Source organism: Verruconis gallopava (genome assembly GCF_000836295.1).
Source record: "Verruconis gallopava strain CBS 43764 unplaced genomic scaffold supercont1.31, whole genome shotgun sequence".
Taxonomy (NCBI): Eukaryota; Fungi; Ascomycota; class Dothideomycetes; order Venturiales; family Sympoventuriaceae; genus Verruconis; species Verruconis gallopava.
Window position 1 is genome coordinate 19137 of NW_015622167.1, and position 13347 is coordinate 32483.

The following is a 13347-nucleotide window of genomic DNA, read 5'->3' on the forward strand; positions in this document are numbered from 1 at the left end:
TCTGTTAGCTTTTGATGGCCATACGCGCGCCTTTTCGGCCTCGCTTATTGTTCTTGCTGATGACGACTTTCACTGTGTTCGGCATCAAAAGAAGAGTGCCAGTTTCATCATAATTCCACAAATTACAAGTATGTCCGAACACTGCAGCACTGGCCCAATCACTTCGAACCAGTGTGCAACCTTATCATATGTCAAACCGTTTCCAGTCTAATGCTTGTTGTTTGCTCGCGGTCAGTTCAGGATGGCGATTATAAAAGGCTTGCGCCCAGCCTTCGTACGGAGGATTACTTGGCCTATTGCTTGGTTCTCGCTGACAGGCAATGCCGAAGGCTATTGAACGTATATACCCTACCCGAACAGAGCGTCCAAGGGCATCTTGGTGCGCCAGGAATTTGGCAAGGGCTTTCTCTTCCCACGGGTAGAGATACAGCTGGCCGTCATCCTTTTCTTTCCTGGATTGTCGACCGCTGGCGCGATATTGAAGGGTAGTACAACGGACATCGCCACAGCGAGTTCGCATGGCTGGAGACTTTTCGGGTACCGCAAAATGCCACCTTCAGAGGATGCCCACGGGTAACTTATAACTTCACAGACACATATCTTGAGCATTTTGTAGTTAACTTAGCTATTATCAAATTGTATTTTTCTCTATCTGCAGCTTTGGAGTGAAGGAGATTGCGGCAAGAACACCAAACCGCAAAGACTATTTTACTCTATTCCCTAATATAAGAACGCCGGTCGTGTGGCTGCTTGACGTACCGCTTGGTCTCGCGCGCGACAAGGGCACCGACTGCGGCAGCAGCCACCGAGGAGAGCTTGTCTCCTTTGGTTTTCTTATGGACGGCAAAGCCAGCAAGTAAAGCACTGACGAGAGCGGTCTTAAATGCTCGTGGTTCTTTACCTTCTTCGCCGTGATGATGACGGTGGACAATCGAGTGGCTGGAATCTCGGCGGGTCTTGCTGTTATTGTTGTCGGAGATGTAAGTGAACGACATGGTGCGTGATGGTGGAGCTAGATGCTAGAGAGAATAGCAGCAACAGAGTTCAGACAAGCTTGCTTTATAGACGCCCGAACAAGCGCCCTTCAACCTGTCCCTTCCTGACGCCGAATTCCAAAATCTGGGATCGAAAAGCGCCTTGCGTGGCTGGGCATGTCTGGATGGCGGGACTCGGGTGAAAGCATGCACTGGACTTGTGTGAAAGCCCACAAGGTAATCAGGGGCAGGGTTGATAATGGATAAATCGGGTTTGGATATCCAAATTTTGGATTATTATTCCAAATACTCTTGGGAAAGCGAGGCCCTAAAAAATAGGGTAAGTTATAGCCCCTAAAAGAACGGGGGGTCGCACGTGATGCATTTTTGGACTCAGAGTTGAGTCCATTATTACGACATTTTATTTAAGCGCACAGACCACTAAGAATTCGAATATTATTCCAGATTAAATCCAGGATAATCCATATCCTGGATTCTTTATTCCTGCCAATAAAGCCCGCATGACTTTCAACCTCACGTCCAGCCCCGCGAGGGCAACACCATGTCTGCTGCATGCAAATCCAATCTTGATCCGTATGGGCCTTCTAACTAATTATAAGATGAATAATTTTTTATATATCTAGTATCTGAGCATTCCTAGCGCAGAGCCTTAGGTACTCATGGACGGACGAAAAATCATGCGGCACTTCAACACGTTGTGACACCCAGCGACCACTTAAGGTGGAATATATCAAGCCATCATGCCTCATTTCTAATTTTATGAGCAGAGATCTTGCAATACGCTGAAACACTCCACAGAACCTCGGTGTCCGCCTATTACATAAGTAACAGCGTTGAACGTGCTGGTCGAAATTGCTCATAATGAAAAGCTCGACGTTGTTTGGTGGACGCGATATAGATGAAACCACTGTAGGGTAGAAGGAAACTTGAGGATGGTAATGCATCGTTTGTCTCTTTGTTGATTGTGTTTGATACGAGCTAGCTAATAAGCAGGAAAATGGCCGTTCCTTAAATCCACGAGCGGCACAGCACTGCCCTTGCAAGAAAACCAGATTTAGCTTTCACGCTATAGGAACGTGCGTGACTATCAGCCTCCTACTGACCACAATTATCCTACAGAAACAACGAATAGCGGAACGAACTTGCCAGCCTTTCGACAGTAGGGGCATTGGAGCCGGCGCTGTTTTCCCTCCTCCACTTCCTCACGCGCAACACTGTCCTCCAGCACCCATTTGTCCGCCAGTTTTTTTGTGCATCTACATAAAACAGACCATGTCCACACGGCTCTATGAAGGCCCATTCTCCAGCCTTGTGTATAGGTCCCCGACGATAGCATATCGCACAATCGTGTCCGTCGATGCCGAGCAGTGTTTCGGAAGCCAAATCTTGCTTCTTGCTCACCTGACTAAGCAATTTCTCAGCGCTTTTGGCCGTACGCTGGAAAGGTGTCAGTACTTTGTTGAGCTGTCCGAGCTCAGCGGCGATACGACCCAACTGCTCATTTTGGTGGCCGCGCATGCTCCCAAACTCAGTGACGCTGTCTTTCAATCCAAGTCTGGTCAAGTACATGCTGTGCCACGTGGGTTCAGTTCTCAGTACACCTCGCGCTTTCCTTCGGGCGGTTAGCATTAGATTCTATGCAGAAGTGGTAAAACTGGGCGTACGCTTCTTGGGTGGACCATGACTAGCCGGTCTCTCGCTGATGGGATCAGCGATCGAGAGTCACTTCCGGCCAGCTCGTACAGCAGCAGAGCGGCCAGTTGTGCGCTCATCTGCTCCGCCTTCGCCACCTTCGCCGATGAATGCTACAGTGCGACCACAGGCAGGTGCTGCAGAAGAAGGGCCGGCGATACTCTCATCTTCCTCTTGATCATCAACAAGATTAACGACTTCTGTAGGAACAACGCTCAAAGCGCGTATCGCAGCAGAGCCGACGGATTGCCTGCCTCCCCCGCCGTGGCCATTCTCCGTAGAGCTCTCATTTCCTATGCGGCCAGCGGACTCCCTGAAAGCTTCTTGATCAGAACCAGTAGCACCGCTACCGCCACGCACACGACTGAGGTCGTAGAATACAGAGTGGCTTGGTCTGAATGCTGCATCAGGATCCGATCGACTACTTCGTCTAGTTGTGTCTAGTTGTGTTCGTTGGCATCGTGAAGTGAGGTACAAGCGGTGCTGAGCAGGCTGGTGATGAGATGAACCGAGCGAGGGGGGGGGGGAGGGAGAAAAAGAGATGGAAGAGCAAGATGGGGAACGGCCGCCCTTTTATAGACAGCGTGCGCCTGCCCCTCACCTTTTCTTGGTGTGCTCCACCGGTGGCCTTTGCCGTGACTTCACTCTCCAAACCAATCACGCATGATGATCGGCCGGCGCGACGCTCTCATCGCCTCTATCTCTGTCTACTCGGCGGTGAGGCTTAGTATGGCTATGATTACGAGGTTGCAGAAGTACTGGTGATGATGGCATGGCATTACCTACGAAAATTCCATTGCAACTAATTCTACAAAAGCGGAAGAGACTGGACGCAAAAACACACTGCCCAGACCTGCAGTGGGCGCAGGTTGCTCTACCAGCAAGCAACCTTGTCAGAACCATGAGCGATCAACTCATCAATCATACGCGGCGAGGTTGCCGTCTCCCACAGAGGTTCCTGTCGCTCCAATCGACCCAGCAGAGCTATTATCCCACTCTTTAAAGAACCAAGGTGTTTCCTTCCGCTCCGCTTCCGTAAGAGGTTGCTTTGTGTCAGGGTGTTTGTTCTCTGCAGCCCAACCCTTAAATTGACCCTTCCACGTTTCGTGTGCTGCCATGTGTCTGACAAGTTTCCCTTCCATCATTTTCCGGCCGACAATTTCGCAGGCTTCCGTCTGTGTCAAAGTACTGGGCGGATCCCTCCCACGCACCTTCGTACCTGGTTGCCAGGTAACACCCCACCTATAAATTTCTCTGAATGTGCTGCCCCAGGGCATCTTCCATTGTACTACCCAGTCTGTTGTAAGAACCTTTCCTCTCAATTCCAATCTCTCCGCCTTTTCCAGTGGGCTTGGGCTGCCGAAATGTTCGTAAGCCTTTTTAGCTGAGTCTATTGCAAAATCGCCCGACGTGAATCCCAGATGAAAGGGCTTTCGCGCAGTTCCAGCGTTCACAATCACGTAGTATGAGTCCTTCCCTCTCTTCGATACCCACACGACTTTACCTCTATGGCTCCATACTTCGCCGTTGCTTCTTACTTCAATGGTAGGTATTATGGAATTAAAGTCAATATAGGCCTGAGAGCTCGTTGCCGTGACTGTGCTGGTGTCTGTCGCATTTGTCGTCGTGGCTCCTGACCCTGCAGCAACGGGCGCTGGCATTTGCGGGGCTGCTGTTCCGGAAGCGGGCGCTGGCATTTGCGGGGCTGCTGTTCCGGAAGCGGGTGCCGGCACTAGTGTTGTAGTGGTAACTGCGGTTCCGGAAGTGGGCGCTGGCAATTGTGGGGCTGCTGTTCCCGTAGCAGGCGGCGATGCTAGAGAATCTGCTGCTCCAGAGTAGGAAACCCCTTGCATAGGATCCGTTGGTGGCGGCAGAGCCAGGACCGGCTTCGTCATGTATGTGAAGGCATCCTTCTTTTCTTGCTCGGTTGCCTGGACACCGTCAAACCAAGGGCTAAGGTCCAGATATGCGCAGATTGCATTCACGCTGCGGGCAAACTTAGCATCAATGGAGGCGCGACTTGCAACGGCGGTGCTCTTCCACACTGTGACATATTCACGGAAGCTATCAATTGGGATCATATAGAACAGCGCGTTCTCTCCCCACGCTTCTTGTAGTTCCTTGATACGTTTCTCACATTCCTTGTAATGCTGTTCCCAAGCATTCCATGCATTGTCTTTCTCTTGATCTGTTTGCGCATTGTGCATCGCGACAGTTAAAGGCTTCAGGCTCTCGACGATCTTCTTTGTTGGGAGTAGAGATTGGGCTATATATGACATAATACCAGGGGCGTTAACGTTGGTAATATCATTTCGACTTAGCACCTCCATAGTTATGCGATAGACCGTGGGTGGGAAAACTGCTGAAAGAGGGAGATGGGCGTTCATAAGTTGTAGGCTCAAGGAATTAAGTGCGTCTAGGTACTTGTTTACCGTCTGCATCTGCGCATTACTAAGATATTGAGCCTTTAGGTCTGTTCGCTCCAAGTCGTGAATCAGCGGTTGCAGTGTCCCAATGTTCACTCTTATCGGCTCAATTGGGAGTCGCTTGTACTTTGATAAGGCTGGGTTTTGTTGCACGATTGCCTCTAGTGCTTCTTGGTAAACTTTAAACGGCGACGTGTGGATCGAAAAGGTCCGATGATTAATTTTGCGGCTCCATTGATCTCTAATAAGAGGAAGCGCCCGCATAAGCACTTCCTGTACTTCCGGGGGGGCAGGACTGGCATATGCCCTCTCCTCAAGAGCGCCTTGCAATCCGGCAAGCTGAATTGCTGCCCTCCCCTCCCCTGTGTTCGTGGTATCATCAGCAACTCCCGCTGCTTCAGCTTGTCTTTGCATTGGATTTTTATATGTTCCGTTCGCTCTTTGGGCGAGAAATTCATCCTTTTGTGCCCTCTGGCTCTCAGTCATGTCTTCATATATGACTGTGCCATCGTCGTTGTACATAATGCCTGAGAGAGGATCGTCCCATGGAATGTCATTATCATAACGCTTTGGGATTTTGTATTTCCATTCGTCTTCTGTTCTGAATGGTTCATACCTTTGTTCCGGTCCAGGATCGTCACCAGAGGCATCAGATCCGGCATCGGACACGGCATCGGAATCAAGTTGAGCATTTTGATGTGTGGCAATGTTTGAAGGAGTTTGATTTTGATTTTGATTTTGAGCCCCTGGAAGGGATGTTTGTACTGCTGCAGAAGCCATTTGGGTGTTGATTGAATATGAAAGACAGGTAGTAGCCTGCGAAGGTCAAAAATTGCTGTGATGTTATACTCGGTCGTCAGTTGCTATATATAGAAATTTAATATAGCTTTTGCGAAACTCTGAATCTTGATCTGGGACACACGATGCGGCTGTGTCCGAAGCACCGGGGCGAAACCTCTTATACTTTGATCCGCCTATGTCCACGCAAAACAGCGATGAGATTCATAGCCGATATGTGCGCAGCAACTTTGCTACTGTGGGCTGCTACCGCTGCCCAAAGTCAAAACTTTCCTCCATCCGCCACGGACCTTACAGTAGTTGTCCAAGTTGAAATTGATGCCGCCAATCTCTCCCCTCAATCAATGAGATGCGTATGTTCGCTCGAGGCCCCTGACTTACCGAGTTCAACAATGTCCCCATTTGCTGGAACATTGCCGTGGTATGGGAGTCTTCCAGCCACCACCACCCCTCTGACCCTCGCGAACACGTCAGCAGGCACTGGCAGTGGAACTGCCAACATGAGCCTCAATCAGACATTGTTCAATTCAACAAGTCTATTGTCTGCCATGTCTTCACAGGGCAGAATTGGCCCAACACCAACGACCATCAGTCCTGCTATTGACAATGGTGCAGCAGCATATCAACCAGTTTTGTTTGTTCAGATATACTCCACTGTTTTCTGGATGCTTGTGCTAGCGTGTCTTTTGAGAGAATTGGCCCAATTCATGATGTAATTTGCCAGTATATGCCATTAGATAGATCCACCTCTCTATTCATCCAATACTAGAATAAAAAGCAGTACAGTTCACTTCATATCTGAGTATGATTATTTACACGTGTTACGGGTCGGGATTTTGGTATCGATATCCCGCTTTCGCCATAGCAGCCAGAAATACATTAGGGTGGGCAGCAGAATACCTGCCCCATAGCCTCCAATGATTGCGAAGGATGTTACCACTGTCGGAGGACAGGCCCAGTTGTGTGTCCAAACACTGATGAAACAACTCACCAAGCCTGCGAACGACTGATAGAGACAGGGGCTAGTATCAAATCAGCACTTTGACACGTACCGTAGAAGAGCAGCCATACTAGAAGATACCATGTAAAAGCAGAACATAGTTCTGCCGCCATCGATACCACATAATACAGTGTCCACAGTTTCCAATAACACATAGAGCTATCAGAATATGAGTTCCACGTACAGAATCACGAATAAACGCAGTTTGCTCCGAATTAACTAGGAAGCTTGGTGCGATTTGATGCGTTGTAGGAAAAAAAAGAAAGCCTGCTAGGTTAAGCCAGGAGAAGATACCAGCACACAAGGATTCGAAGGGCACTTCGAAAGCCTCGCGGCACATGTCGGTATAGGATTTGTCCGATCGTAGTTGGGAAAACAAAACTCTGACGACGCCCGAAAGTCTCTGCAGTATTGCGCTCATGGCGAAAAAAAATTTTGACTTGACAGATGGAGCGAACGCGTTGAGCGAATCCATTTTCAAAGCAGCAGTCGTGCGGCTGTGTACGTCACTGTGTCAACTTTCCGCGATCCTAGAATTTTGGACGGCGCTTCGCTTCGTTTCTTACTGGCTGGCGCGGCATATTCTCCGCATGCACTGTCCACCTCAATGGCTGGCTGGCCGCCTCATAACATTTGTGTAGTACTAGTCTATGATGATGCGTTGATAAATTAGAATACAGCTTCGATATTGACGTCGCACAATGAGCTGTATACACAAGGGTCAGCACGATACGCGTTCTCTAATGCCTCCGCTATTTGCCTCAGTGTTGACCCGCCCTCCAGCATCCAGAAAACGCGGTCGTATAGTTCACATATCATGTGTATCGGCCCCCTCGTCGACAACAGTTCAGGCTTCACGTTGTAGATTGCCCGCACGTTTTCATGGCCTTCGCTATCGATATCCACCTGGATAGCGACCCATCCATGTGCTAGCCTTTTAAAGCAAGCCGAGAACTCAAGATATGAGCAGTCCTGCTCATTCTCAGCAAGCGCCCTCACCGTGATATAGTTGACCGTCCCTGGGCGAGTTTGCCGTAGAATGTTCTCGACACACGGCGTGGAGTTGCATCTCTGAAGAAAACGCTGATCTTGTTTCTCACGGCGCGAGTTTGTAAATACTGCCGTGCCGTTCACAGGGCGATCACGATGTGTGCTACTGAGATTAACCCATAAACGCATGATGGATAAGTCTTACCAACTCGGTGCTATATCGCTGTTCATACATATATATATTTTCAGCAAAGCGCCGGCTGCTATTTTCATCAAGGTTCAGAAGCATGGCGGCGGCTAATTGTGGCTCGATGCTGTCAAAAATCCAAGATCTCGAAATTTGTTCGTCTAAGCCCCGCTCATCAAGAGAATATATACCTCATGGGCTCTAAGACCTAGTATCTCTCTCTAACTATCTCAACGTCAACGCAAACTCTCAATGGCCTCCTTTGCAACGACTCTCACTATTTCAGCTCTGGTTAGCTTTTCTTCTTGTTCGCCTTTGCTCTCATCCATAACAACACACTGGCAAGCGCCAGTGTCTTCGTCGGCGACCTCCAGCTTATCCATAAGTACACCTAACAGCAACAGCGGTGCTGTTTCAACTCTCAGCTCGACCAGCATCTCACCAATAAGCACTTGGGGTGGTGATGCTTGCGCGACACACGCATCCCAGATCTGTACCATGGGGTCTTGCGACATTCAAACTGCTGAAGCAATCCCCACGAGCATCTTACCCGAGTCAATTTCCAGCAACACATTGGACAATATCCAAGCTCTTCTTTTCGTTGAACACTTGGAATCTTCTTTTTTTACTGCTGCAGCCGCCAACTTCTCTAATTGGGACACCAGTAACGCGCTGAATGACTCTGGAGACATTATCGCACGGATTGCGGACGTAAGTTCGTTCATATTCATATCAAGCTCACCAAATCTAACCCTTATATAGCAAGAACAAACGCATGTGCGGATCCTCCAGTCTATGATTGACGCCTATGATATAGCCCCGATTCGGCCGTGTAATTATTCATTCCCAGTGAACAGTTGGAATGATTTCATCTTCGTAGCTCAGCGCCTTACCACTGTTGGGATGAGTGCATTGATTGGGCTGTCAGGTGAATTGGCAGAGACTGATCCTGGTTTAGTGAGCAGTCTTTCCTCAATCTTAACTGTGGAAGCTCGCCACGATGCCTTCCTGCTACTTGAAGAACAGCAGATACCAAATCCTCAGGCCTTCGACACCATTATCCATATGCTGTGGGCGCAGAACTTTGCTCTGCAGTACGTTATTCCTGGCTCATGTCCTGATGGTGTCCCGCTACCTGTCCTACCAATGATCCAGGCTGCTATTAACTCAACGCAGCATGCGCAAGAGCAAGCCGATCGCCGTATCGACTTCTCTTGGGACGTTTCTCAGATGCCATTCGTTGTTGAAGCAGGAAGACCATTGACAGCTGCATGGGTGGGTCAGGATCAGGAGCCGACGTACACAAATATAACCATTGATGGCGTTGGGAAAGGACATACTGATATTCCAAGCAACATCACAGGTCAGGTTTTCACTGCCATAACAAGCCGGCAGCCAAAGGACGAGTGGTCGCTAGAGTGGGCGGCGCTTTCAGGGCCTGCGCTGGTAGATCTTGCATAAAGGCGCAAATCTGATGCGACAGGAGAGGAGAGGGGAAGTGAGAGGGGGAGATGGATTGGTAAAGGCTAAGAGAAAATGTCTGGCGTTACTATTATGCGATCGGTTAAACCCGCAGGAATATTGCCATTAATCTATCTTCTGCTGCGTAGTACATTTAGCATCTTTCGCGTCGCGCGCTACCTCCTTGTGCTCTTCTTTGCGTTTTCAATATTGGTAATATCCTAAAGGAAGTAAGCATGACATGTTGGACAGGATTGTGGGATCTAACCTGAGGGGTGAGCTTTAGTCCTATGCGCCTGAAGTAAGTTAGCTTGCGTTGAATAGTTGAAACCGAGCTTAGCGCTCCCGCACAAGCAAAATCTAGCACCAAGTCCGTTTGCGTATGAGGCAACATTGTCAAGAAATCCACCAAACGCTTCAGTGACATATTAGCTGTATGTAAGTCCTCTGAAAGTTGATCCCACGGGTCAGCGCTGTTATTACGGGATTGCTGTAACTCAGGGTCTTCTCCGGGAAGCGGAAAAGTGACCCTGCCGGCAGGGTGCTTCGGCCTCACAATCTCGCATAACCATGGAGATAAAATGCATTGTTGGATGGCCCAAATGGTGGTTTCTGTTGCCCATGGTATCAAATCTGTATCCGAGGCATTCTCAATGCGCTGAATCAGATCTTCTTCAGTCAATTCGATCTTCATATTTTGGAGAAGCTGCTCCACGCGAAGCAAACTTGGACTCGAACTCGGCAGATGACACTCCTCCAGACCTGGCATATGCTGAAGCAGCTCATAGATAAGGCGTCGCACACATTCGATGCCTTGCTGACTCAGCTGAAGCTGAGCATGTCCGCCATTGATGATAGCAAAACCACGGACGGGGACACCTCGAATAATCGCGAAAGTATATTCCTTGCGAATTCCATCAACTGAACCGTCGTCCAGTATTTCCGTAGCCGATTCGTCAGATTGGTCGAAATGGAAACCGCGAACAAGTCCAGCAACTCCTCCACCATCTACTGCTGTTACCACAGCAGGTCTGCTTAGATCATTTGGGTTGACAGGACTGGACGAAGTGTTGACATTGTAGACATGGGGGTCAAGAATAATGCTAAAGTCTCTTCCATGGTTGTTTCCATTGCTGGTGTTGACATAGGAGCTGTCAGTTTTAGCACCTTTTCTCTTGCCGGAGAAACCTGTGTCTGTGGCCATATCCTCAGAAAAAGGGACAGAACTAAACAATTCCTTGAGAGCATAAATTCCATCAGCGCGCCGGTAGCGATCGTATGCCGTAGTCATCGTATCTTCGAGGTCGCTGGTATCCTCTGGGAAGTAATCCTCAACCATATTTTCAACCACTGGACGAGGAAGAAATTCGCTCAGAATTAATCGCACGACCATCGCAGCGGATCTATCGGTAAGATGGGCGGCAGTTTGTGTATCGTCAGATATATCTCGAATACGCCGCATGTCTTCAGGTTCGACTACCTGGATGACCATGTGTTCAAGCCTCGATTTGATTGAGCTGTCCAAAAACATATCAGGGAAAACATTTTGGATACCTTGGAGCACAGTTGAAAAATACAACATCAGGTGCTCGACGGAAAGGTCGTCTAGCTTAAAAGAAGCAGTGGTACCACCGAATTGCATAAGTCGACCGTACACACCATAGAATCGCCGGTCGCAGTGTTGTGGCAGAATGCACAAATGCCAAAGACGGCTGCTTGTCACAGGACTCTGTTTCGACATCATAGTTGGTGATTGAAAACAATTGAAGCTGGAATTTGAGTTTGATCGATCATAATCATCTAACGGGCTCCTCGCCTTTATTTATATTTGTATTAGGAAAGCAAATTAATCTAGTTGTACACCCCTTTCCTCCACTCTCTTTTCCCAGTCTCTTTTTATTCCCTCTCTTTTTTTCCACCTCCTTTTTCCACTTTGTTTTCCCGCCATGTTTGCCTACCCCTGTCACTCAGTTATGCTTTTCCACCCACCTGGAGGCCTCCACGTTCTCTTTCCCCACTTTCCTAAGAAAGTGTGGACTGCTTGTTCACATCTCAGCATCAGCTCATTAGCTACTCACCCGTGCCGGTCATGCTCAAGAGGCCACTCGTCCTGAATAACTAACCTTCCTCTGCTTTCTTCTTTCGCCTTTTCTTTTAAGGGCGGGTTGACGTTAATCTGTAAACACATACTTCGATTTCCTTGCTAGAAATGGTGGTGACGGCTGAAAATATTATATGGCTTCCTAAGGAGACAAGCGATGACGACATCCTTGTATCTTGCGGAGTGAGTTGATTCGCGGTCGATTTACATGTTCCATCTTACCTACAAGTATTTAGCTTAGTCCTAATACCTACAAAATTATCGACACTCCTCCCTCAGCCGACGGCCGACACAAACCTGAAACAACACCTCATCGCTTACTTTTGTATTTTGATGACCGCGGAATTATAAAGATATATAGTCAGGCACAAAATGCGCTAGGGAATACCTTTATCACAAGTATCGGCTCCGATGACGATCGTACACGATTCAGCAAAGTTGGTATTCTGCCCTGGGGTGAACCAACATGGTATTTTAGGATATTTGGGGCGATGCGGATTCGCAAGATTGTGGAGATATCAGGTATGATGAATAATATGGGATCAGGCTTAATTAAAATTCTAGCTAAAAAATATGTCAAGACTTGGATCCGAACACTCGCTGAGCTCATCATTTATAGGAATGAAGGCAAAAGGCTGCGAGTTGCTATAGAAAGAATGTGCCACCTGAATCTCATCTGGGAGTGTCTCGATAACCTTAAGCAGTGCAGCCTTCTTTATAGTGGTGAATACAAAGCCGGATGACCCCAAGATGTAGTTCGGTGGGAGATACGACATATCTATGGGAAATTCCGTGGTACCCGAATTCTGTGGACGTTGGCTGCCGGAATAATTCATGATGTCAAGTGGCAGGTCGGGTAAATGAGGAGATACTTGTTGAGACTGGTGGTTGAGCAGCACAGCGTCCTCTTGGATTGAGTCCTGCTGTGGCGGCGATAACACACTCTGCCAATGAATACAGATGTCGTCATCGTCATCGAGCGGAACAGGTACTGTAACCAAGTTAGGATAATGAATCCGTCTCAATCGTAACTTACGTGTTAATATAGCCTCTTTACATTCGTCACAGAAGGCGACGAAGCTTTTTGGAAGTTCCTTCTGCTGCTGCTGCCACCATGCTTCCATTTCATTTATGTTTCCAGAGACATCAATCAAATAAATCCTTGTCAAGGAAAGCGCCGCGGCGCAAAGAATGAAAAACTCGAAGCCCATGACTATGCGAATCTTCACTAGCTTCTCCCGTGCTCGGCGATCTCTTCGCTGTTGCTCATATTTTTTAGATTTGTGTGTATTCGACACAACACGCCCAAAATTCAGGCGCCTTTGTCGAATCTCATCGGTTTCTTTAGTCTTGTCGGCTTCATTGGCATTGGCATTGGCATCGCTTGCACGGAACTGCCTCAAAACGGTTGATAGTCGTGGCCTCCACTTAGACCATTCGAACTTCTTTGCCTTCTTGCCTCTAACCTCCCTAACTTCCTTGGCGTTCCCGACCATTCCGACCAACCAAAGAGAGCAGAGGCTTAGAAAGAAAGAGTGGGAATAGAAGGTGGGAAAAGACGGTGGGAAAAGCAGATGAGAAACCCGTGGGAAAAGAAGGTGAGAAAAGACGGTGGGAAAAGACGGTGGGAAAAGACGGTGGGAAAAGACGGTGGGAAAAGACGGTGGGAAAAGACGGTGGGAAAAGACGGTGGGAAA

General features: G+C 48.4%; 6 protein-coding genes across 7 annotated transcripts; 4 read left to right on the forward strand and 2 right to left on the reverse strand.

The window, feature by feature from the left end:
* Nucleotides 1-348: 348 nt before the first annotated feature.
* Nucleotides 349-995, reverse strand: PV09_07586 (uncharacterized protein; the record flags this gene model as incomplete). The annotated part of the gene is made up of 2 exons (XM_016361368.1): nt 349-577; nt 760-995. 2 exons carry the CDS (start codon nt 993-995, stop codon nt 349-351), a joined length of 465 nt encoding a protein of 154 aa, XP_016210694.1.
* A 467-nt stretch (nt 996-1462) lies between these two features.
* PV09_07587 lies at nt 1463-3217 on the forward strand. Of its 2 annotated transcripts, none has more exons than XM_016361369.1 (2): nt 1463-1715; nt 1763-3217. In XM_016361369.1, the coding sequence occupies exon 2, from the start codon at nt 2676-2678 to the stop codon at nt 3129-3131; it is 456 nt and encodes a 151-aa protein (XP_016210695.1). In that variant the 5' UTR covers nt 1463-1715; nt 1763-2675; the 3' UTR covers nt 3132-3217. The 2 variants fall into 2 exon arrangements, with proteins under 2 accessions (XP_016210695.1, XP_016210696.1); XM_016361370.1 differs by having other exon boundaries at nt 1463-1568; nt 1619-3217.
* Nucleotides 3218-8586: 5369 nt separating this feature from the next.
* On the forward strand, nt 8587-9549 carry PV09_07588 (uncharacterized protein; the record flags this gene model as incomplete). The annotated part of the gene is made up of 2 exons (XM_016361371.1): nt 8587-8799; nt 8851-9549. The coding sequence occupies 2 exons, from the start codon at nt 8587-8589 to the stop codon at nt 9547-9549; spliced, it is 912 nt and encodes a 303-aa protein (XP_016210697.1).
* A 91-nt stretch (nt 9550-9640) lies between these two features.
* Nucleotides 9641-11376, reverse strand: PV09_07589 (uncharacterized protein). Its single transcript, XM_016361372.1, has 2 exons — nt 9818-11376; nt 9641-9770 (listed from the first exon to the last, which is right to left on the reverse strand). The coding sequence occupies exons 1-2, from the start codon at nt 11291-11293 to the stop codon at nt 9726-9728; spliced, it is 1521 nt and encodes a 506-aa protein (XP_016210698.1). The 5' UTR covers nt 11294-11376; the 3' UTR covers nt 9641-9725.
* Nucleotides 11377-11758: 382 nt separating this feature from the next.
* Nucleotides 11759-12393, forward strand: PV09_07590 (uncharacterized protein; the record flags this gene model as incomplete). Its single annotated transcript, XM_016361373.1, has 2 exons — nt 11759-11833; nt 11887-12393. The coding sequence occupies 2 exons, from the start codon at nt 11759-11761 to the stop codon at nt 12391-12393; spliced, it is 582 nt and encodes a 193-aa protein (XP_016210699.1).
* A 448-nt stretch (nt 12394-12841) lies between these two features.
* PV09_07591 (uncharacterized protein) lies at nt 12842-13195 on the forward strand (the record flags this gene model as incomplete). The annotated part of the gene is made up of 1 exon (XM_016361374.1): nt 12842-13195. One exon carries the CDS (start codon nt 12842-12844, stop codon nt 13193-13195), a length of 354 nt encoding a protein of 117 aa, XP_016210700.1.
* Between the last annotated feature and the right edge of the window lie 152 nt (nt 13196-13347).

What these genes read in the sequence shown, in the direction of transcription:
- PV09_07589 (XM_016361372.1), bottom strand. Translation starts at nt 11,293, where the DNA reads ATGATGTCGAAACAGAGTCCTGTGACAAGCAGCCGTCTTTGGCATTTG. An exon ending in GACTAAAGCTCACCCCTCAG is followed by an intron (nt 9,771 to 9,817) that starts GTTAGATCCCAC and finishes TACTTCCTTTAG; the next exon opens with GATATTACCAATATTGAAAA.
- PV09_07587 (XM_016361369.1), top strand. Translation starts at nt 2,676, where the DNA reads ATGACTAGCCGGTCTCTCGCTGATGGGATCAGCGATCGAGAGTCACTT.